The sequence below is a fragment of the Dichotomopilus funicola genome, assembly GCF_033296635.1.
Source record: "Dichotomopilus funicola strain CBS 141.50 unplaced genomic scaffold C8A04scaffold_1, whole genome shotgun sequence".
In the NCBI taxonomy this organism is placed as follows: domain Eukaryota; kingdom Fungi; phylum Ascomycota; class Sordariomycetes; order Sordariales; family Chaetomiaceae; genus Dichotomopilus; species Dichotomopilus funicola.
Window position 1 is genome coordinate 554857 of NW_026944022.1, and position 22712 is coordinate 577568.

The 22712-nt window shown below is 54.5% G+C and overlaps 7 protein-coding genes across 7 annotated transcripts; 4 read left to right on the plus strand and 3 right to left on the minus strand.

The window, feature by feature from the left end:
• Positions 1-62: 62 nt before the first annotated feature.
• Positions 63-1346, plus strand: C8A04DRAFT_23888 (ribosomal protein L5 domain-containing protein; the record flags this gene model as incomplete). The annotated part of the gene is made up of 4 exons (XM_062778862.1): positions 63-310; positions 404-999; positions 1068-1156; positions 1221-1346. The coding sequence occupies 4 exons, from the start codon at positions 63-65 to the stop codon at positions 1344-1346; spliced, it is 1059 nt and encodes a 352-aa protein (XP_062641466.1).
• A 329-nt stretch (positions 1347-1675) lies between these two features.
• Positions 1676-2413, minus strand: C8A04DRAFT_23889 (nucleotide exchange factor Fes1-domain-containing protein; the record flags this gene model as incomplete). The annotated part of the gene is made up of 1 exon (XM_062778863.1): positions 1676-2413. One exon carries the CDS (start codon positions 2411-2413, stop codon positions 1676-1678), a length of 738 nt encoding a protein of 245 aa, XP_062641467.1.
• Positions 2414-4350: 1937 nt separating this feature from the next.
• Positions 4351-6039, plus strand: C8A04DRAFT_23890 (actin; the record flags this gene model as incomplete). Its single annotated transcript, XM_062778864.1, has 6 exons — positions 4351-4357; positions 4502-4532; positions 4709-4764; positions 4879-4909; positions 4973-5744; positions 5809-6039. The coding sequence occupies 6 exons, from the start codon at positions 4351-4353 to the stop codon at positions 6037-6039; spliced, it is 1128 nt and encodes a 375-aa protein (XP_062641468.1).
• Positions 6040-7833: 1794 nt separating this feature from the next.
• C8A04DRAFT_23891 (uncharacterized protein) lies at positions 7834-8269 on the plus strand (the record flags this gene model as incomplete). Its single annotated transcript, XM_062778865.1, has 2 exons — positions 7834-7942; positions 8040-8269. 2 exons carry the CDS (start codon positions 7834-7836, stop codon positions 8267-8269), a joined length of 339 nt encoding a protein of 112 aa, XP_062641469.1.
• Positions 8270-9056: 787 nt separating this feature from the next.
• Positions 9057-11816, minus strand: C8A04DRAFT_8540 (WD40-repeat-containing domain protein; the record flags this gene model as incomplete). The annotated part of the gene is made up of 2 exons (XM_062785152.1): positions 9057-11546; positions 11685-11816. 2 exons carry the CDS (start codon positions 11814-11816, stop codon positions 9057-9059), a joined length of 2622 nt encoding a protein of 873 aa, XP_062641470.1.
• A 497-nt stretch (positions 11817-12313) lies between these two features.
• C8A04DRAFT_23893 (ubiquitin-related modifier 1) lies at positions 12314-12934 on the plus strand (the record flags this gene model as incomplete). The annotated part of the gene is made up of 3 exons (XM_062778866.1): positions 12314-12360; positions 12586-12750; positions 12817-12934. The coding sequence occupies 3 exons, from the start codon at positions 12314-12316 to the stop codon at positions 12932-12934; spliced, it is 330 nt and encodes a 109-aa protein (XP_062641471.1).
• A 4918-nt stretch (positions 12935-17852) lies between these two features.
• C8A04DRAFT_33616 (C2H2 transcription factor) lies at positions 17853-19593 on the minus strand (the record flags this gene model as incomplete). The annotated part of the gene is made up of 4 exons (XM_062782527.1): positions 17853-18452; positions 18559-18687; positions 18741-18788; positions 18844-19593. The coding sequence occupies 4 exons, from the start codon at positions 19591-19593 to the stop codon at positions 17853-17855; spliced, it is 1527 nt and encodes a 508-aa protein (XP_062641472.1).
• Positions 19594-22712: the final 3119 nt, after the last annotated feature.

The window sequence follows — 22712 nt, forward strand, 5'->3', positions numbered from 1 at the left end:
ACGGAACTCACAGATTTGATCTAGGCATTGGATGTCGGTCACCACAATTCTACTCAACCGACATGGCAAGCCTCCGCGGGCTATCGAGACAGGCCCGCGGCCTTCCGCTGCCCCAATTAGCACGCAGCCCGTACGCAGTAGGGCCACCGTCACGATGCGCCTCATCACAAGCCGCCGCCGAGTCACCATCCGCCCTCCACGACCTCGAGAACTCGACGCTCACGAGGCAGCAGTTGAGTGAGGAGGAGAAGAAGCAGTTTAGGCCATGGAAGCGCGCGGCCGACAGGAAAGGATCACTTCCCAGCTCGAAGTAAGGACGCTCCGTAGCCACAAAACTGGCAGCAGTCACTGGTTTCCCAACCCAGCCCACCATGTATAACACTACTGACAAGACCGCGCGCAGTTACCAATACCACCCGCCCAAATACAACCGCGGCCCCCTTCACCCCATACAGTCGCCTCCCTCCTCAGATCCGGTCGCGCGAGACTTCGTCCCAGGACCCTTCAACCACCCACGCCTTAAGCAGACCTACACCACAACCATTGCGCCCGATCTCATGACCCTGGCGTACATGCACGTACCGCCAGGCACACCTAAGAAGGAGCCAGCACAGCGTTTGCGTGGATGGGACGGCTCGTCTCCGTATCACAAGAATCGTGCGCTGCGCGGGCCTCGTGGCGGTGCGGCTCTGCCGCTGATCGAGCGCGATATCACCTTCACAAACATCCCCGCCATCCGCGAGATCACCGTGGCGAGCTACGTACCAGTAGCGGTCCAGGATCCGGATCACCTGCTGGTGGCGCGGACTGTGTTACTGGCGATGACGGGGACGACGCCTGAAATTACGAAGACCAAAAGCAACGTGGTACAATGGGCGCTCCGGAAGGGCGAGCGTGCTGGTGTGAAGGCTACGGTGTACGGCAATGATGCGTATGAGTTCCTAGATCGGTGTGTACATTTGGTGTTTCCGAGAATTAGGGACTATATGGGGATTAAGGGTGAGTTTTCTTTGTCACCCTACGACAAACACCCAGACGTGGGTGAACAGCGACTGACTTGAGAATAGCATCGACGGGTGATAGCTCTGGTAATCTCTCGTTCGGCCTGACGCCGGAGGAGATCAAGTTGTTCCCAGAGGTGGAAGCTAATTACTGGGTGAGTTACTCGCCGAGATGTTCCCGGTTTCCATAATTGTTACTTCCGCTAACCAAGCTTGCAGCTGTACCCGCCCAAGATGATTCCCGGTGCGCGCATCTTCATCAAGACGACTGCAACCTCGGATCGACAGGCACGGCTTCTGCTGCAGTCTTTCGGTGTCCCCTTCTACGGCAAGATCCGGAACTAGAGGAAGGACGACAGCAGTGAAGGTGTGTGTTTGTATAATACCAGATGTGTATACGAAAGATTTGTAACACCAAGACATGACAAGATGGGCCATGCAGTTGTGTATTGAATCTGACGGTGGTTTGTTCTGCGAACATCTGACTATGTATTCATTCCCCTTTTTTCCGCCCCTTAGCAGTTGGGTTTCGTCCAAATCATGTCTAAATACGAGTGAAACCAGCCAAAACGCCACCCATGCAACAAGACATCGCTCGTCTATCGCTGTTCTAGCCCTTTGCGCCACTACGTTATCGCTGACTACCGTAGCTTATCCCCCCGGGCTTTCAACACTCATGCCTTGCCCTTCACCCTTTCCCTCAACCAGTCTATGACCCCATCCACAGCATCCATATCCGCCGCGTCCACCTTCTCCCCCCTCCCATACTTCGCTAGCCCCTCTACCACCACATCCATGGAAGGTTGATAGTTTCGCACCGCCGAGCTGAGGGCATAAATCGACTTTCGCCTCACGCCCACATCCCCGTCCTCTGCCGTCGCTAATTTTAATAACGTCGGCACACCACCCATCGCTAAGAGTCGCTCTTGGCTCTTGACGTTATTCTGCACCGCCGTCCCCACACACCAGGCAGCCATGCGCTGCAGCTCGGGTTCGTACGTTTTTATCTCCTCTTCTTCTTCGCTCTTCGCGGGGGTTGCTAGTACCGAAAGCAGCGGCGTCCAGAGACCCAGTGGCTCCAGGTTGTTCGCATTGTCCAGCGACTCGATCAACTGCTCGAAGTTATCAAACGCGATCAGTTTGTTGTCGAGGGTCGCTGTCGGGTCCGTAACGACCTCCATTGCGGCACGCATCAAATCGGCTTCGGACGGCCCGCCGAAAAGCGCAGAAAGAAGTTCCGGGTTAACGTTACTGGCGGGCGGGGCCGTCGCCGCGCCGGTGGAAGGGGTGTCAGACGGACGAGCTGTAATGGCGGTCGGTCTGTCAGCACTATCGGTACTGGCGGGCGTGGTGCTGGAGGGAACAGAGTTCTCGATGCTCCATTTGAGCAGGTTGTTGAGGTTTCGGTCCATGGTGGGGGGGACGAGGGGTCTTTTGCGCAAAGTTTGCGCCGAGTGAAGTAAGGTAGATGCTTGGGGAACAACCTGTGACGGTAGCTTTGGAACAGACGGCGGTTTTTGTATCCGGTGTGACGGCAGAAGTGAGATATGCCAGTGACAGGTTGGTTGGGAGGGGAAAAAAAGGAAACTGATTGTCTGTATCCGTATATCTGCCCAAAAATTATTGCCTGCCGCGATGTTAGTCGCGGCGCTGACCGCGATCGCACGAATGTTCGGGAAATTTCCATCCGGAACGGTCTTAGTGTGTCCGTCACGTGACCTCCATACTCCTTCGAACCCGACCTGTCACGGTTGAGGGGTTTGACAGGAGGTAGGCAGCCAATAATTCGGACGTTTTTCTCCATTTTAACCTTTTAGAACTCGAGAATTAATCTCGTCTTGTGGTTTATATCGCCCTTGGGCAACACTTCCCTTGTCAGATATATTCATGGTGGTCTATGCTTTACCCCTCCAAGGCCAAGAAATCAAATTTGCCCCACTGAACTACCCCTCGTTGCCGCCGGGCTGAGTAAAACTTTGGGATGCCAAAGGCGGCAGAGCTAGGTGCCCGAGCTTCTAGAACAAAATTGTGGAAAATAATGCCAAAGGCGAAGCTTCTTGGACCTGCGGAGGGTGCCCCGCTCCCAAACCCTTGATTGTCCTAGGACAAATATCCGGCGAGAAACTCTCTCAGAGGACGGCGAGATTATAGATCGTCGAGCTGCCCCCAAAGGTGGAGCTTTGCCCCTGATATCACTGCCTGGGTCAGGTACGTCAGCCCCTTTTTCTGCCAACCTGGGACACGCGGTTTTGGTTCCGGTGGTCTCGGCACGGCAGCCGCATTGTGGACGATGGTCCCACCTGGTGTCAGGCTGCTATAAAATTCCAGCATATGATCTAGAATGTTGTTTCGACTATTTAGTTTTTTTGTGTTGTTCAAGGGCACACGTACACCTCACTAGGCTCCTGAGACGCAGACCGGATCAGACCAAAGACTTGGGCGGAACAAGAACAGTGCCTGCTTGGCAGAAGAGCGAGTTGATCATGCTTGTTGATGTAGCGAAGTTCTTCATACACTACTAGTAATCTTCTGCTCTTTCCCCATCACCACTATCGCGGACGTCTCCGGGGAATACTGGGGAACGTCAGCTGGCCCTGGTTGACTTATGAATGCACCAGGTCTCCGGAGCGTATTGCGGCGTGGCAATGCCTTGCCAAGAAATGGGATACTCGATGTCGCTGCACCTTGACTGTTGTGCCACGTACTATTCGATTGTTGATGAAAACACAGGGCAGCAGGACGGCATTGATGCCTTGGCGAATGCTAACCGGCCGTCGTTGGCAGTTTCCCCGTTGCATATCCGATCGTTAAGTCAGACGTCGTGTCCCCAAGGTTCGCGTTGGATACCTATTCTTTGCTTCGGCCAGGATGGTCAGAATCACAGCCACAAGCGAATTACGAAAACTTGTGGCCAACCTCCCGTCACCCTTTGAACAAGTCCCGTCAGCGCAAAGGCGGCAGGCGAATTCCCAATTTGTGCCAATGAGGCAGCTGCATCTGTTCCCAACAAACCCCACCAGCTCCCACACCGCCCACTGCCTGCACTTGCTTGATGCCCCACACAATTTCCAGCTTCTGAGGACATGGGGCGCAGGGGGGCCCAAGTCTTTCCTTCCTCCACCCACATATCCCCCCTCTCTTCTTTCAACCCACGCCAACCTAAGCACTGACCTTAAATTCACCTCCCTTTTTTCCAACCTCGCGCCGCGACTCCAACCCTCTCTCTTTCTTGCTCCGGTGCGTTACATGCGATCAAATCCCATCACGTCTCCTACTGACAATTTGAGATCGCTCGAGCAGATTAATTAATCCTCCTTTCCACCTTTGCACCTTTTCCAGATCTATCAAAATGGAGGGTATGTTTCCCTGCAGCAGCTGCTGCTCCCTGTGCTTCCCGCAAAGACGCCCGACCTCCGTCCACGGGCGGTCGGGCCCGAGCCGGCCGGCATCACGTCACGCACCGTATGGAACAAGCTGCTGACCGAGTCTCCGTCATACAGAAGAAGTTGCTGCCCTCGTCATCGACAATGGGTAAGGCCCCCGACCGACGATCCCCTCATCTCACCGACTCGGCGACAGCTGGCGGATCATCCTTACCGACGGCCCCACCTAGTAACACCATCGCCGAGTCAACGGATACACATTTCTTTCCGATTGAAATCAAGCGGAGTTTGCACGGGATGTAATTATGGCTGACATGCGTGTAGCTCCGGCATGTGCAAGGCCGGTTTCGCCGGTGATGATGCGCCCCGCGCTGTTTTCCGTAAGTTGAGCTCGAGAGAATCTCACGGTTGAGTTCGGTCGGCGATAAGCCGAGCTCTGGCCATCTGTTCCATAGGAAGGAAGTAACATGCGAGCTAACATTATTCCTTGCCAGCGTCCATTGTCGGTCGTCCCCGTCACCATGGGTAGGCTTATTATTGAATATTTCCTGATCGTGGTTCGGACTGATCAGGCTGACACGCTACTAGTATCATGATCGGTATGGGGCAGAAGGACTCGTATGTCGGTGATGAGGCGCAGTCCAAGCGTGGTATCCTCACGCTGCGCTACCCCATTGAGCACGGTGTCGTCACCAACTGGGATGACATGGAGAAGATCTGGCATCACACTTTCTACAACGAGCTCCGTGTTGCCCCTGAGGAGCACCCTGTGCTCCTGACCGAGGCGCCCATCAACCCCAAGAGCAACCGCGAGAAGATGACGCAGATCGTCTTCGAAACCTTCAACGCCCCCGCCTTCTACGTGTCCATTCAGGCCGTTCTCTCGCTGTACGCCTCCGGTCGTACCACTGGTATTGTGCTGGATTCTGGTGATGGTGTCACCCACGTGGTTCCCATCTACGAGGGTTTCTCGCTTCCCCACGCCATTGCCCGTGTCGATATGGCCGGTCGTGACCTGACGGATTACCTGATGAAGATCTTGGCTGAGCGCGGTTACACTTTCTCGACCACGGCCGAGCGTGAAATCGTCCGTGACATCAAGGAGAAGCTCTGCTACGTCGCCCTTGACTTTGAGCAGGAGATCCAGACGGCGGCGCAGAGCTCCAGCTTGGAGAAGTCCTACGAGCTTCCTGACGGCCAGGTTATCACCATTGGCAACGAGCGTTTCCGCGCCCCAGAGGCTCTTTTCCAGCCCTCTGTCCTGGGTCTGGAGAGCGGTGGCATTCACGTCACCACCTTCAACTCGATCATGAAGTGCGACGTCGACGTCAGGAAGGATCTCTATGGCAACATCGTCATGGTGAGTCCGGCTTTTCGAAATATCGACACAAAAGAAGAAAGAGGCGGCTAACATTTGTCACTAGTCTGGTGGTACCACCATGTACCCTGGTCTGTCGGACCGGATGCAGAAGGAGATCACTTCTCTTGCTCCTTCTTCGATGAAGGTCAAGATCATCGCTCCTCCCGAGCGCAAGTACTCCGTCTGGATCGGTGGTTCTATTCTCGCGTCGCTGTCGACCTTCCAGCAAATGTGGATCTCGAAGCAGGAGTACGACGAGAGCGGCCCCTCGATTGTGCACCGCAAGTGCTTCTAAGGTATGAAATCTCGGTCCTCATGCCGTGGCTTGAGTTAGGGCATCATCGACTGACCGCTTATGGTGTATAGCGCAGAACAAGGACGGCATTCCGGACCGCCGCACGACGAGGCCGACCGTGCCGCAGAAGGCTCCGGCGTCGCGCTTGTGACTCCCGGGCGACTCTCGCACCTTAAAAAAGTTGTGACACTGGTCGGGGGTTGGTGGGCATTTAGCATTCTCCGTTTTGGCACATGCGGATGCGCGGGTGGTTCTAGTTTTGGGGCGGGCGGATGCGTAGTACGGCAGGTGGGAGAGTAGGCTAGGGCCTTGATACATTTTGTTACTGTACCTGCGGTGATTCGTATCTTGGTAGTCGGCCATCATAAGGAATCTTTGTGCTTATGGCAAAACTCATTTCTGCAATGGGGTACATTGCCAGTCTGGGTTATTGCCGTGCCAATTCACACGAAGGTCCCCATCTGACCCGACCATATCTGGTTCCAAGTTCTCTACTCTGGGTATCATTTTTTAATCTGACCATCTTCCCTTTCTGTTTCATCTGATTCTGCTATTTGCAACTTCGAGAGCTCCGCGTCGTTGACCTCTAGGGGATCCGCTCCGAGCTGCTCCTTGTTAATCCCCCCTCTCCATCCCATTCCACTTCTCTTCCTTCTATCCCCTCTGCACCCTCTTCTCCTATATCCCCTTCCCCCGTAGTTTGGCCCTCTGCCAGCTTTCTGTATTTCCGTCTCGCCTTCTTCGATTTACTGTCCGCTCTCTTCTTTTTCAAATCGGAAACCGCAGCGGCTCGGGATTGAGGGCCCCTCGCAAGCTCATCGAGCCGGAGAGCCAGTAAGTCGCGTGCGATTTTTCGATTTTGAGAACGGGAACGGGTCGCTTGGGATTTGACTACGATTCCGGTGGGTAGGTGTTTGAGCTGGACTGCGGAACTGGTTTTGTTCTGGCGTGATATAGCAAGTCAAAATGAGGCAAGACAAGTCCAACAAGGAGTACGGGTACTATGAAAGAGTTGGGGAGGAAAAGGATAAGGAGGGCTTACAATCTTTTGTCCACCTGGGCCGCTGCCTTTCAAAAAGCTCTCGTCAATCTCGGACTCGGGAGGGTGTTTGGGGCGTGGGGGCAATTGAGTCTGTTTGCCTTGTATGGAAGTTGACGTAGTAAAGCTACTCGTCAACTTGGAGGGGTTCGTGATCGTGCTGCTGTTGCCGCGGGCGCCTTGGGAATAATTCGGAGTTGCTACGGTCCCAAAGAGCATACGCAGACGGGCCAGGGGGCGGATCATTAAGGACATGAGGGGCTATTTCCCATCCTCTCCCAAGTCATATAGTATTGTCCGGTTGAGCTGGCGGTGGACCTGTTGCCGTTATTGCCGTTAACATCAAACTCGAGACGGGGGACGGCCGTGCATGCTCCCGAGCCAGGGGTGGGACGAAATTCGGGGCCCTGTAATTAGCCAATCAGAGCGCGACCGACTCTTCCGTTCGGCAGGCAAATGCACTTCCAAGATTCTGCCATCTCCCTCTGACCCTTGACTTTGTTTTACCATTTCAGTTTCCCTTCACCGAGATTCACACAGAACTTTTGATTCTTCGACAGCCCCCACAAACCAGCGAGCGACAATTCAGTAGCATAAGTGGCACACAATCGAGAGCGAACGCGAAATTCTTCCCCAAACGAACCCCGACCGACGAAGCCAGTGCCATTTAAACCCCTGAACGCGGCCGCGCCATCTCCGTCGCATCCATCATCCCTTTTTCGCGACTCCCAGCATCAACCCCCAACCCGCCCGCCATGGCCTCCACGCTCGAATCATTCAGCAAATGGCTGCAGCTGAAGATCTACCAGCTCGAGGTGACGATGAGCGTGTACATTTATACACCTATTGAAAAATTCATCTTCTGTACGGTTTTTTTCCTGCCCACGTGGTAACTTCCTTTGTCACTCCCATCCATCCATCCCTCCTCAGGAGCTCAAACACTAACCTCCCCATCCCACAGATTCGGTCCTCTTCCTCCTCTTCTCCCTCACATTCATCGCCACTGTCCTTTACCTGCCACAGCACTTGCAATTCATCGTTAGCCGCGCCTGGTTTTACATGCACGGCGACTCCTTGGACGGGGGGGTTGCCAAGGGGGCTATTGATGTCGCCGCTGCGACGACGACAGCGGTGGGAGAGGCCCTCACATCGATTGCGGCAGCTGCGGCGGAGAGGGTCAAGGAACTTTAAGGACTGTGGCTGTTTGCTTGAGAGTTACCATGGAGGGGGTCAATGGGGTTGACTATGTGCGCGACGGACTTGCGGATGGGACAGGCCTCAACATTTGCCGCCTGTTGCCTTGTCCGTCTGTCAATTTGTTCGCCCGAGTTTTCGGCAGCCCAAGGAGTTATGGTGTATGAGAAGGATGTACTGGCGTCAGTAATAATGAGGTGGGACCTACATATGGGTTATTTGGTCGGCGCTTTGAACGACAGGGCGCATATTTTTGGGGGGGCTACGGCCGTTCTGGCATTGGCGGACGACTTAATGATGGGCGGATTGTGTTTATGTGGCGCGGGGGAGAAGTGGCACGAGCGGGAGAGGGTTGATAATAGCACCATGGGGGGCACGTACAGGACTGGGATAACATGGCGTTTACAGAGGACATATACTTGGATACCTAATGAGCCCAGCTGGGCAACAATAAGTTAATTCATAAGCACACCTTGCGATGGGTGGTGAACACCTCGACTTTGAGCCTTTCCACACGCAGCCAGTGACCGGCTAGAATCTGTAGTTGCCACTAGTAAGTAGTCTTCTAAACATTGTAAATATCATAGGAGAGACGAGAGACGTATGCCTCGTAGCAATCGTCATTCGTACAACCGCTTGCAACACTTGTCCTGTCCACACGGCCAACATTTCATGACCTCCAGGGGTCTATTTTCACTTCGAATTTATTCTCGGACAACGCCCCATTGGCACGTGAAACCCATCTATTCATCCATACCAGCGCAGACGTTTTTTATTTTCCTACCTACCCTCCTCGCAACGACTTAAAAGCGTAGATCCTCAACGACCCATCTTCGCCTGCAATAGCCAACTCTTCTGTACTTTTGCTCTCCTCCCGTACCGGCCGCCAGGCCAGCTGTGTCACCGCTTTTGGCAAAGACAGCTCGTTTGGCACCTCTAGCGTCGAGACAACCTCCACACTCACTTCTCCACTAGACCCGTCAAGCTTGACCGCCAGCGCGAAAATCGAGACTTTGCCCGCCTCCGTCCCTACCGCTAGTTGGAGAGGCTGCCCGTCTTCCGTCTCAGGAATGAAGTCAAGTGCCGTGACCGGATGATCTCTGGGGATTGCCTTAGCTAGCTCAAATTGGGACCCGTCGCCGGGCTTCCGGAGCCAGATCTTGACGAGTTTGTCTCGGCCCGCTGTAGCAAAGATTCGAACGGTTTCTTGGCTGTCCTGCCCTAGCTTAACGGCTGGGGCCCAAGCCGCATCCAGAATCATCCGAGTGTGGCCCTTCGGGTTAGCCTGTACTAGTTCATACCCGTCCTCTTCCCCTTCCTGTCCACCTTCACTAGCCGTCTTCCCCGTTTTTCTCCCCCAGACTGCCCACCCTCGATCCCGTCCCACGCTCACCAGGTAGCTATCATCCGCGGAGAACCGAAGCCGCGCCACGGTCAGCGTGTGCGCCTGCAACGGCGGCCGGATCTCGGTCCACCGGCGTGTCTCAAACAACCGCACGACGGCGTGGTTAAGCGAGCTAGCCTTGCACGCGCTAGCGACAAGCCGACCGTCATGGCTGGCGGCCAAGCACGAGATCTCGTAGCCGTGTCCGTACAGCTTTTCTATCTCGGGCCAGAGGGTGTGGCGAGACAGGGACTCTTCAAAGGGCGGGTGGTCGTTGGCGAGAGCAGAGGTGCGGACGAAAGTGGCCGGGTCTGGTGCGGTGCGGTCTGCTCCTATTGGGTTGGAGAAATCAGGAGCGAGGGCAGACAGGTCGGCGTCGTCGGGGATGGTGTCGATGGCTTTGTTGGAGAGGCCGAGCACGGGCATGTTGGCTGCGTCGGGGAGTGCGGCTTCGGTTTCTGGGGTTAGGGGCGCAGAGTTTGTTAGGCGGCTCAGCATGCGGGCAATGGCTTTGGGCTCGGTGAAGACACGCATGAGTTTCTCGTCGGCGCCGGACACGAAGGATGACGGGCCAAGGACCGAGATACAGTTGAGGTCGTAGCCGTGGATTTGGGGGCGAGACATCTCGTGCCAGGAGTGGGCGGCGCCCAGAGCCCACTCGGCGTGTAGCCGCGTGGTTTGATCGGAGCTGGTAGAGAGCAGGTAGAGGCCGTCCCTGGACCACGATATCCCCGTCACGGCGCGGGTGTGGCCAGAAATGGCAAAGTTCTGCTTCCATGTATCTTCAGCTGTTCCGTAGTCCCAGCGTCTCCAGCTACCGGTGCGGCCTAGAGTGATGACAGTTTCCCCTAAAGGCGACCACAAGCCGGTCCAGAAACCGCCGATGCTCCCTGTAGCCGTAGTAGCCCCCTTTTCGCGGCTGATCTCTCCTAGTCGGGCACCGGTGATCCAAATGCCAGACTCAGCGTCGGATTCCCAAAGTGATAACGAGTTATCGGCCGAGGCTGATAACAGCTGTAACCGACCATCGCTAGCTGCTCGAGACCAACGGGCGCTATAGATCCAGTCTTCGTGGCCGAGCAGGAGCGCCTCGAACATGATACAGTACTTAGCAGCGCCATCGCCTGTCCCAACAGTGAGTTTGTGGATCTTGTTCCCCGGTGTCAGAGAATCGGCGGACATGTCGAGCCCCGCGGCGTTCAGGGCAGACAGGGCATTGCCATGGTGAATGCGCCAGATCCGGATATACTTGTCCTGGCTGGCTGAAGCCAGAAGAAGGTCACTGCCCGGCTCCAGCTTCTCGCGAGTGAAGTCAAGCGAACGAACCCAGTTTTCGTGGCCAGGAAGCGTCGCTTGCAGAGTGAAGTCGATAGTAGCCCCTGAGTCACCACCTCCTGGCATGGCCGCCGTGAATATTTGGATGGTATTGGTCGTCCCAGCAACAGCTAGTACGAGACCGTTCCCATCACTCCCCCCTTTGAGCTCGCTCAACGCCACGGCCAGGGGCATGTATTTTCTCGTCGTCTTGATCGTCTGCAGCAAGGTCATTTGACCGGCAGCCTCCAAAGCCCACACCCTGACGGTTGCATCGGCACCCCCTGTGACGAAGAGGCACCTCCCAGATCCTGTCTCCGCAAACGCAGCTGACTTGAGGGAGGCGATGCAGTTGATAGGCTCAGTGTGTTCCTGGACCATCTGCGTGCATAAAGCAGTGCGGGTTTCCAAATCGATGGCCCAGAGCCGGAGTTGTTTGTCGTCCCCGCCCGTCACCAAGTGAGCGATCTTCTTGCCTCCTTGGTCTGCTCTGTCATCTGCATTTTGAGGCAGGAACTTCACAGCACGTACATGAGCCGTGTGCCCGCTTATGATATGTGAGATGCCTGTTGAAACCTGAGAATGATATTATTATGACTGTCTCGTTATTTGCGGTGGCTTTTCCTTTCCCAGTTCCTTCGCGTGTAATAAAATACAAGCTTGTGATATGGAACTGACTCAAAAAGTCTCATCTTCTCGGAATTCTTGACGTACCGTTGGATCCCAAAGGCAAACGTTTGCGTCAGAACCAAATGCGACGAATCCATTTTCACCCCAGTCTGCGGCGGCAGTGTACCGGTTTGCTCCTGCCGACAGATATCGACTTTCAACGATGGCATCGGCCATGCTGTCGTTTGTGTCTCTTTGGCTCCCACAGTTTGTGTTGTATGTGATTGGCCCGCCGTGTATCAAGAACCTTCAAGTTTTTAGTGAGGTTGTTTGGTTTCCCATTAGGTACCGTGTGTAATCCAGAAGGGTAAAATTTGACCGAAACACACCGCACTTACACGTACGGTACGTGACTACCAGCTTGACAGGCCCACTTCCCCCACCTGCCATGTCCCGCCCGCTTTCCACCCACTGATCTCATATTTTGAGACTTTTTGCAAAGCTTCCACGTCGCATCGTGTGTATCCAAACGGGTTTCCATCGCTGCGTATCTCACGAACTAACATCGCTCACCCCTTTCAAGTTCCGGATTCCCACATCCTACATCGTCACCCTACGCCTTGTCCCTGGCTCCAAGATTACCCCGCCTCGCTACCAGCCCTTTGAAACGGTTTCGGGCTCATTGGAAAGAAAGAAAAAGAAAACTGTGGCATATTATTAGTCAATCCTTCAAGATGGGAAGTGAGTCTGCGGCGACGATTCCCATCACGGTTGATTTCTCGTATGTCAATTTCTCTCGTCTCCTGCAATTTTGCAAATATTCCTATGCCCCGCCTGCCCCCTCGTTCGCGCGTCCCCCACTTTATAATCCTCCTAGCTCTCATAAGGAGTTCATATCACATCTCACATCTCATATTTCACACAATTACACCCGCACGCCAACGAAACCAACCCCAGACCCCGGATTCTCAACGGCGTGGGATGATTGACTGACCCCCATCCACAGCGGCGGCTTAGAGATGCTGTTCGACAATCAACGCCGCTACCTCATCTCACTCCCTGTCACCGACGAAAGTGGCAAGGCAGCTAACATCGCCTTCCTCATCGAACACCTCTGCAAGCATTACATGAAGGACCCAAGGGCCGACTTGTTTGTCCTCGACGGCCACATGTAACTATCTGATGCCCCTTCTAGCTGCGAGATAAACAACAGATATGCTGATTCGTACGCGCGCAGCCGGCCCGGCATCCTCGTGCTGATCAACGACGCCGATTGGGAACTTGAGGGTGAGGAAGCCTACGAGATCAAGTCGAAGGACAACATCTTGTTTGTCTCGACTCTCCACGGCGGCTGATCACTTTGCCCTCAAAAGTTCCCTCCAAGAAAACCACGTTTGGGGCGGCCCCAGGAAGCCACCCCCATCTCAACGCGCCAACGTTCGCCAATCCGCGTGTGGAAGGCGCCGTTTGCTTGAAATTTTACGCGCGTCCAGCCGGCTTGATTTCTTTCCGAAATCACGCCCCGCTCCCGTGAACGGCACCTGCTTTTGAAGCCGTGCCGCGCCCACACGGTGTAATCTGCCAGATGGCTCTCCTGTGATATCACCCTCGGTCAGACTCGCTCACCATCACACAAGCCCCTCGTGTTTTCTTCCCCGGTCAGGAACAGCAGGGTGAGCCTGTGAGGGCATAAGTCACCTGACCTAGGCGAGCTGCAAGCCCTCACGCCGTGCAACCACCATCGCCATGGGTCATCAGCTTTGGATTTCTTGGGCCACAGGGGCCCCTGGAGAGACGGGCAATTGTGTCAGTCAGCGGCTCAACGGTGAGCCGAGGGCCGCCACTCAAGACAAAGACCAGCGCCACTCCAGAACGTGGTCGACACGCTGACAGGATCCACCGCGTGCCTTGCACGGATGATCGCCCTGGGGAAGAGTTCCAATTTGGGATCCAAGGAGGATATCTGCTGCGGTTTGGGAGTGTATGGAGCAAGTGGGTTTAAGGAAGGTTCCGACTGGTCGTCAATACGAGAGAGAACTTTGGACAACGGTCATTGTCTTCGACAGATGTTCTGTGGTCTTGGGCAGGTTGTTGGACCAGGACGCAACAATGCAATGAATCCTTTATGCAAACCTCGCAAGCCTTGGACTTCGCGTCCCATTGTCCCATCTCCTGCATTATCACCCGCCTGCGCATCTGAGAAGACCCGCCCAAACAATGTTGTGGAATGTCACGCAAACGGGGACGCCCTCGCCGAAACACCCATACTGCGACACACACACCACGCACACCGAAACCCTCTCGCTTCCCTCGCCCTTTTAGGACTGCTGCTGCAAAAATGATAACGGGTCTGGTTACCCGTCGGCAAGACGCCGAAAATGGAGAGTGTTGATGTTGCTAGCGGCCGATCCCACCGATTTGCGTGCGCACTACGACGGTAAGAGTCTGGTTGACAAGACGCCGTCTCCTCAAACCGAACACTCGGGAGCATCCAGACCACGCTACCTCGCATCGCATCACTGACCCGGGCCTGCGTCTCTGAATCGTTCTGATCGCTCCCCACCACTCACTTCAAGTTTCTAGGGTGTGCGCGGAGTCGGATTCATCACCACGATTAGGGTCGCAGAAGGAACCCACCTCCAAACCGATGAAGACGACCTCCATCATCAGTCCCCCCTCCCCCTCTTTCCCTTACCGTCCACGCCCAGGCTTGCCCCAGCCCGGGTCCTCCTCCCGGAACTAGTGTAGAATTTGTTTTCCTTCCCCCCTCCATCAACTGCGGAAACTAGCCGTGCTAACGTTCCTACGAAGTGGTTAGCCAAAGTCCACTAAAAAATCCAAGCACACCAAGATTTTGACTCCCCGGCTTAACCGAATGTTACTCGTCGTTTGGACAAGGATTCAACCGCAGCGGACTCTTCCCCGACTCGCCCACCGAACCCGGGGACGTGGAACGCAACAATCAACCTTCGCTCTGACCAATCCCAATCCAGTTCCATTCCAAATCCCAAACCCACCCATGAAGCCACCCCACCTTCATCCCAGCAAGTTATCCATCAAGCCATCGTCCTCTCTCTCGCTCCCCACAATGAGACAGACACACAGATCCGGCACACCACCTGCTCGTCAAGCTGGGCTAAAACAATGGTCAGGGGAGGCGAGACGGTGGGCGAATTGCTCCGCCGACAGAGCACCAATGCCAGCACCAGGACGACAACGCTCGCACAACGCTAAGTCACATCGGGGAAATTTTCCTATTGTCTCCCCCAAAGGGAAGCAGAAAATAATTCCCAGATTCGGGCATTTTGCCCGTCAGTAACACCACTCCCAGCCTCCACACACTCCCTCCTTGCCTTTTTGCCCCTTTACTATTATGGTACTCGTCCCCTTGATAGACGGCAGTTACCGAGGAAAAATGATAGTTTGTACGGAGCTTATGCAGCTGGAACTGCACTAACTAAACTAGCTGAGGTTGATAACGACGGAGGTTTGAAGAAGAAGCCCGGGTACTTCGTCCTGAGGACGTCCGGACAACGTTGGAATTCGACAGTTTTGGTAAATTACCCCTAGTGATCGACAGAGCTTTCCCCTTTGCGGGAATCTCCACAGCGTGCCCAAACCCAGCTGGGTCAAAGACATCTTGAAAAGTTTTCCAAACGGTCGTCTTCAGTCGCCGTAAACTGGACTCAATAACTCGTGTACCGCGTCGGGTTGAGCGCGGAGCGGAGCGCATGCAAATGCAAGTGCAAACTGCAAATGCAAGTCAATTCGACCCGGCTGGTTGAGGAAAGGCCGTGCATTAGTGACGCAGTACACTATACTCATTATATTCATTGTTTAATCAGCCGATTCCTGCGTCTACGAACGACAAATGTCGTTGGTCAATCAACCACCCCCCCATTCTTCCCCTGCTCCCTGCTAGCTGCCCCTCCTTCGTTCCCGCATCCCTGGGCCGACCCTGATCTCGAATCCTCGGGACTGGATCCATTCGCATCGATTCGCGCGCATCTCTTGTTCTTAATTCTGAAGAGGGTAAGTGTAAGGCGAGACATTATTCCCTGCGCCTTCAAAAAGTGAGGCTTCAACTGCGACATTCCCCTCTCAGACCGTTCGCCCAGCCCCAGGACGCGCGAGTGCAAGGACTAGCACCAGCACCAGCACCAGCACCAGCACCAGGGCCAGGACAGGGACAAGGCCACAACGCGACCGGCTGTGCCCAGCCGGCGGGCTGGCTCGAGGAACGGGAAACCCCTCTTTTCATCTTGAATCCTCGTCTTCAAAGCGGAGAAAAGGACCCTTTGCATTTGTGGAGAGACGGAGTTGAAGGGGGGGAACTACCGCTCATTAGGCTTGGCCCGTGGTTCCCCGTGATTCCCGCCTGTAACTACACTACCTTTGTCAACACCACTGAAGATCCCCAGTCTTTGTAATGTATGACATCCCCCTCTTGTAGACCCGATTCGTATCCCCAGAGCAGGCGAGACGACGGTACCAAATCATCGCTAATGACTTAGTACCGAAGCTGGCTTACACTAAAGCTCATGTCCCTAGGAACGGTGATGTCCAGCTGACAAGCTGGCCGAAGGGCTAAGGCGGATGGTATGGTTGTTAACTAGCTAACTAGTTACCCCAGAACAGCGAGCTAAGTCTAATCCGCCAGTCCGTGAGTAAGCCGGTGCCTTTGTTTGTGGATGCATGGCACAGATACGTCAACTCACTAACTGCATACATAGAACAACACAAAAGATGAGTTTATGAGCAACGCCCATCCGGGCGTAGGTATCCATCTGCCTGCATAGGGGGTTTGTGTTTGCTGTTTCCTACGCTGGACCGCCCAGCTTTAACCCCTCGGAAGTCTCGAGGCTGCCGAATGACCTGTGTTGGATCGCATCTTGCAGCATGCACGCACAGACAACTGCGGGGCGATTCTGCACTTGAAGTTCAGCTAGACCAAAAGGATCTATTCTCGTCTCTTTTCATATTTTTTTCTCTCGTTTTTCATGCCTTCCTGTCCCTTCTCGCCCATTTCCTTGAAACAAACGAACAAAAATGACTCTAGATGAGGTGATCCATGTAAGTGATGGTGTGGGCGTGGGGAGTGTGACCTTCTTGGTGCCCGGGCGGGTTTGGTGTGGGTAGTATTCGGGCTCGACACCGCGCATCTCCGTAGCCCCGGCGACCTGAGGTTTCCCCCCAAAGCACCCACACAAGACGCGAGCCCAAGGCAACTCCGTCTCATCCCATCCGCCCCGACACCCGCCCCTGGGTACTTGTTTACTCCCGCGGGATTGGTTTGGGGTTGCAGTCAGGGTGCGGCACAGGACATGTATTGGATGGGGCTGGAAATGTCCTGGCTCCAACCGAGGGGGTCAGTCCTTCAACCTGCCGGATCTTGCATCATGCGAAACCGGCGATCGGTAAATCCCTTAAGGTGGGGGGCGTGCGTGTTCGAAAACAATCGGGTCGGGTGATGAGCGGGAGAGTCCGACAGAAAATGGGAGGGGAAGTGGGAGGGAGGCACAGTTGGGGGTTGCGTTTGCGTTTTGAGAGAAGTCATATCATGTCTTTATCAATATAATACAATTCGTGGGAGTGCTTTGCGTAGTGCAAGGTACCTCACTTCTGAGGAAGGTACTTCCCGGTATGCTATCCATGTTCCCCCACGAAAGTCGCGTTCCCCCGCTCTCCCGTCTCCAAAACGTAGCCCGCTTGTATTGTTTCCATCACCCGAGTATTCCCCTCCTCTTTGTAGTATTGCAAGAAAAAAGACAAAAAACCTGTAAAGCGTTAAAGATGCGAATTCCAGTACATCGCCGGCCCTCCGTAAATGCAAAAATCAGACCACCGACCAATTCCCCACACCTTTTCTTGAAAATTGTTGACCACCATCGGGTCGACGTGCTGTTGTCTCCCGTCGTAAGAACATAAAAAAGGGGGGAAAGCATAAGCCAAACATAACAAAACTTGCACACTTGAAAAGACAAAAAACAAGGATCGAAACAACAAACCAAACAGTTACACTGTGCCCACTCCCATGAAACAAAAACAGGCGTCCCCTTCGCTTGTTGGTAAATAGATTTTTCGGGCCCCTCTTTTTTTTAATCCAAAAATAAAACGTGAAATATAAACCGATTTGAAGAACGGTAAGGGAGTGAGCACAAGAAGAAGGCGGCAAAAAATGCATGCATATTTCGAAAACATGTTCAGACAACCGACCCATGACATTAATAAAAAAAAGGGAGAAAACATAACCAAAGCTCGAGATCGTAACGACTAGTAAAGCCGTTCACTGAAAGTGAGCTCACGGCCATGCTCGTCCTCATAGGTGTGCATGACCGGGGTCGAACCGTGCACACTGCTCGCGTCGCTGAGTTGGTCCGAATCCATACCATAGTGGTACGGGTCCCGGGTGTTGATGCTGAGCGAACCGAATAGCATATTTGGGCCTCTGCTCATGCTGTATGCACTCGGGTTGCTTGGGCCGTAATAAGGAAGGCTGGAGTGTGTGCTCTGGTGGTGCTGGTAGTGCTGTTGTTGCTGTTGCTGTTGGTGGTGGTGCTGCTGAGCGAGCTGGATGTGCGAGAAGGAGTGGGGAATAGCAGACATCGGATAGGAAGCGCTGTTTTCGCTGGAGGTGCTGATAGGACTTGTAGCTGGGGATGACTGCTGCTGTGGCGGGTGCACCAGCATAACCCGCTTGACTTTGCGGCCCTTTCCGCGGCCCTTGATCCCCTTGTTGGCAAGGTTGTGCACCTCAGTCAGGTACTTGGCCATCTCCTTGTCTTCGTCGGAAATCATACTCTCGTCCTTCATAGAAGCGAGCTTGTTGTTGAATGCATCGATCTCCTCGGCGTGGTAGGTGTTCTGGTGGGCCTGTGTATCAAGTTAGACTTGTGGTCCCGTAGTTGGTGAGGAACGGGCATACCTTGAGGTTGCCCTTAGCAGTGAAGGCTTTCGGGCAGTTGGCAAATCGGCACACCCAGACGGCCCGCAACTCCCTCCTCACATGTGTCTTCATATGGGCCTTCACGTTGGAGAGCTGGGGAAAGCATTTGTCGCAGTCGGGGCACTCGTAGGGCCGCTCTCCGGTATGGCGGTTGATGTGGGTCTGGAACGGGTCAGACTGCTGTGATGTGTGCTAGTAGGAACACGGTAACGTACCTTGAGATTCACGCTTTGTGTGAAACGGCGCTGGCAGTAAGGGCAGACCTTGAGGCGTGTGAGAATATGATAACCAATAAGTAGCAGGGAAGGAAATACTTACATATGGGCTTTCGCCCGTGTGAGATCGGCGATGGGTGTCGAGGTTGTTCTTTTGAGCGAACATCTTGGAGCACCCAGGAATGTCACAGCAGAAGCGCTTACGCTTCGCCTTTCCGCGAGTCCTTGGCACCTGTGCCTCCTTGATCGCCTCCTTCTCTTCCATCTGAACCACAGCCCCTTCGTTTGCGGGGCCGAGAATCTCGCGCTTGGACTCGATCACCCGCATCACATTGTCGATCGCTGTGTGAAATTGGTGAACTGGAGTTGCTTGTGCCCGAGGCTTGGAGTCGGTAGCCGTAGGAGACGGCGAGTTAGGTAGAGTGGATGGGGCCTCGCTCTTGACATGTGGGCTGCAACTCCGCTTGGCGAACGGAAGCCCGCTCACATCGTCTTGGCCCTCTTCTCGGCTAACCACTGACTCGGACACCACACACCGGGGTTGGAGGCGCTCCAGCGCTTCTTGGGGCTTGAAAGGGGCTTCAAGGATTGGTTGGGCGCCATACGGGTCGTACACCCCATAAGAGGCCGGGGCGTGGTACTGAGGAGAGGTAGGCGTGGGCATCGGGGTTGGGTTGAAAGTGGCCGGGAGGAAATGGTGGGACATGTCAGGGCGCGGGACATGGGCAGCGGTTGTTGTCCTGCAGTCGTAAGGAACCATGCCGTTCTGCATCATGAAGTCGGCACCGTCGTGTTGCGGCTGAGGCCAGCGGCCCCAAGTCTCTGGGGCGGTAGGTAGACTGCCGACAGCCATCTCGTCAAGGGCGAGGTGAGATCAGATATGTACGGTGGATGCTGAGCGGAGTGTTGGTAGGTCGTTCTGGAGAGAATGAAGTGGATGTGGTGACTTCCAAAAGGAAGAGCAGAACTGAGATATAGGGAAGGGATATATGTATAAAGGGTGTGAGAGACACGGGAGAAACTGGCAGTGCAGATCAAGGGGAGTTGTGTCAAACCGTTCCGTGCTGAATTCTGGATCGTGATCGAGACAATGAGACCAGAAGGCGTTTTGGGTTGGGGAGGAAGGCCTGCTATATCAGTCAACAGAAGGGCAGGGGTCGCGATCGGAACGAGCCAGAGAGCCGGGTCACCACAGGTCTCGCAGAGATCTCATCAAACAGAGGGGCCCATGGAGTGGCGCTCCACGCTCAAGGTCGAGGTCCCTGAATCCAAGCCCATGACTTTCCGGATCCAGTCTTCCCCCTGTGGCTCTTGTTTCCACCCGGGGAATGGACCAGGAACCGGGACCCCCACTAGAAAAGCGGGGCCTGACGGACGGCAGAATGAGCCGGGGTTTGTGGTTGTTGAAAAGGACACTAGGGACTTGGGCTGGGATCCGGGGGGAGGGGGGTGGTTATGGGCGTGTTTTTTCGGGGAGGGGGGTGGACGTTTTGAGGAGGGTGTCCAACGGATGGGCGCCGCGCCCTCGATTTGCCCGCTTTTGAGCCCTTGTACTGAGACATTTTGCCCCAGTCAGTACCGGGACCGGAAGCGAGGAGGGGCGAGACGATGGCCGGGACCACTGTCGTTTCCAAGTCCAGACCCAGACCTCCCTCAAGAGATGCCGCTGCTTTCTTTTTGGTGGTGATGGTGTCAAGCGGACCTGCAACCTGCAGCTTGTTTGTCCTGGCGCCCGCTTGGCGCTAGACCAAGATCCTGCAGCAGAAATGACGACGAGATGGCGCGAGTTGAGATCTCTTCAGCGCCCCGTCCTCCTCTCGTTGTTACCTTGTCCTCCTGTAGTGTACCTCCGCATCTCCTTTGCCTCGGGGAACCAAGGGTTTGCGAGAGCGTCGAATGTGCGTTGCTTTGCTTTTAATTTCATTGCTCCAATCGCAGCCTAGACCAATCCCGCACGCATGGTGCCATTTCTAGGACCGGATGGACGGGTCCTGCGCTGGAGAGCATGAATTACTCTCCAGAGTGTTACGTCCCAGGTTGCGACGATGCGGTGTTTAGTTAGTGTAGTGTACGGAGTAAGTCTTCAGCTCGGCGAGCCTCCGTGGCAGGAAGACCTACACAGTACGAAGTACTAACAACAGATAATGTCGAATAATCTGGGGGTATGAGGAAGCGTTGAGCTTTGAGTGTGGGAGCTGGCCCCGAACAACGACAAGGGTGCTGAGTGGAACCTCTTCAATCACTGGCGGGCATTCGCCAGACGTGCCGCTCACGACGTTGAATCGTCGCTTCTCTCCCGTGGCTCCGGAGGCCCACGGCTACACAACATAGTACAACCAAAATCCTCCCCCCCCCCCAAAACCCAAGGACAACACCCCGCTAAATTGGCATCTCTCGCAGGGACTTACATACATAATCTACCACGTATCTCCCACACTCGTACTCCCATTGCAGCTTGTGTCCCTGCTCCTTCACCATCTATGTACACTACGCAGTATGCACATTACGAGCGCGGGCGAGGTCTCGCCGTCCGAAACAATCTTCCACGCTCGCACCTGTTCTCTTTCTGCAAGACTTGGCTTTCTTTCCCAACCTTGCTCCGCGCAAGCTGTGATGTGGTGTAAAATGGACATGCTCGGTCGATCGATACGTGCGCTTCCTGCAGCGCACAGGCCAACGTGCCCGTCTGAATTCAAACGAATCCCAGCGCGGCACTCGGTTTCCCAATACCACGGTTGCTGACCGCACCATCACGGTACCGGGGCACCGAGGGATACATCCCGGAGTGGGCCGTGCATGCGTCCCTGCTGTCGGGACCACATCCATTTCAGCTCGGTTCTGAGGCTCTGACTTGGCACTCCGCGGAGGATGTTAGCGGGCGAAATACGGATACCTTCAAACGTTTTATGTCGGGGACAACCTGCAAGCAACCTGCAAGTTGCCACCAGTTTCAGCTCTTCAAAGAATCTCAAAATCTTGATTCTTTTGGAAGCATTCTGTAGGAGGTAATTCCTCGACGAAAAACAGAAGGGACGGCCGATCCCCAAAAGAGATGAAGTAACGGTGTGCACGTACCGGCGATCCATAGTTACTAGTACAAATGGGAATGTGGGGAACTAACTAACCAGTTTTGGCGTGAGCACACACTTTTTGTTGGTGGAATACGTTCCGGGTTTCCATGTCCTCGTAACAACGCCCACAAACCCCCCCCATGAACCCATGCCCTGAAATGCAGGGATATATCCCGGTGCTTTGGTGGACGAAGTACGAATAGTGTACACAGCAGTGCTTTGATACAGCGACATACAGCGAAGCAATTCAAGGCTCTGTTGTGATATAGTCAGAATACGGACTGGCTTCTGCGTGATTAGGGATGGGGCCTCCAGACCTGGTGTAAGTAGGTATGTATGTAGCCTGTACAAAGAGGTGCGTGCGCTCCCGCGGTGGCCCAACCATTCTCTATTATCATGGCCAAGGTTGGGAACACAACATTGCGGTCGGGCTAAAGGCACCGTAACCTAACAGCTGAGTATAGTAAGCCCAACAGCAAACGTACAAAGCTCAGCGACACAAAGTTGCAGAATTGCCACGCTTTCACTTAACCCTGATCCTTCTTTTCCCCGGCATCCTGCTTCCAACAATTGGCGGCCAGCATCCCCAGCAGAACTGGTGTTCAAGCAGCGGGTTCATGCTCTCAACAGCAACATTTGCAGTGCATTCACTTTGAAGTCCCAATGTTTTCGAATTCTTCACCTTGTCATCTGAGGGCTCTCATCGAGAAGAGATGAGTCCAGTCCCCGGGATTCCGCACGCGAGGACCACTCGAGAACCATGGACCGCCTCACCGCGTACTTTGCTCATTTCAGCTCCTGAGTGAGGTCTTGACATAATACACCCCCGAACGATGATGGGACTCTCTTGCCAGACACGGGCAGGAACTCCTTGCAGCGCTTTTTTGCCACACTCTACTTA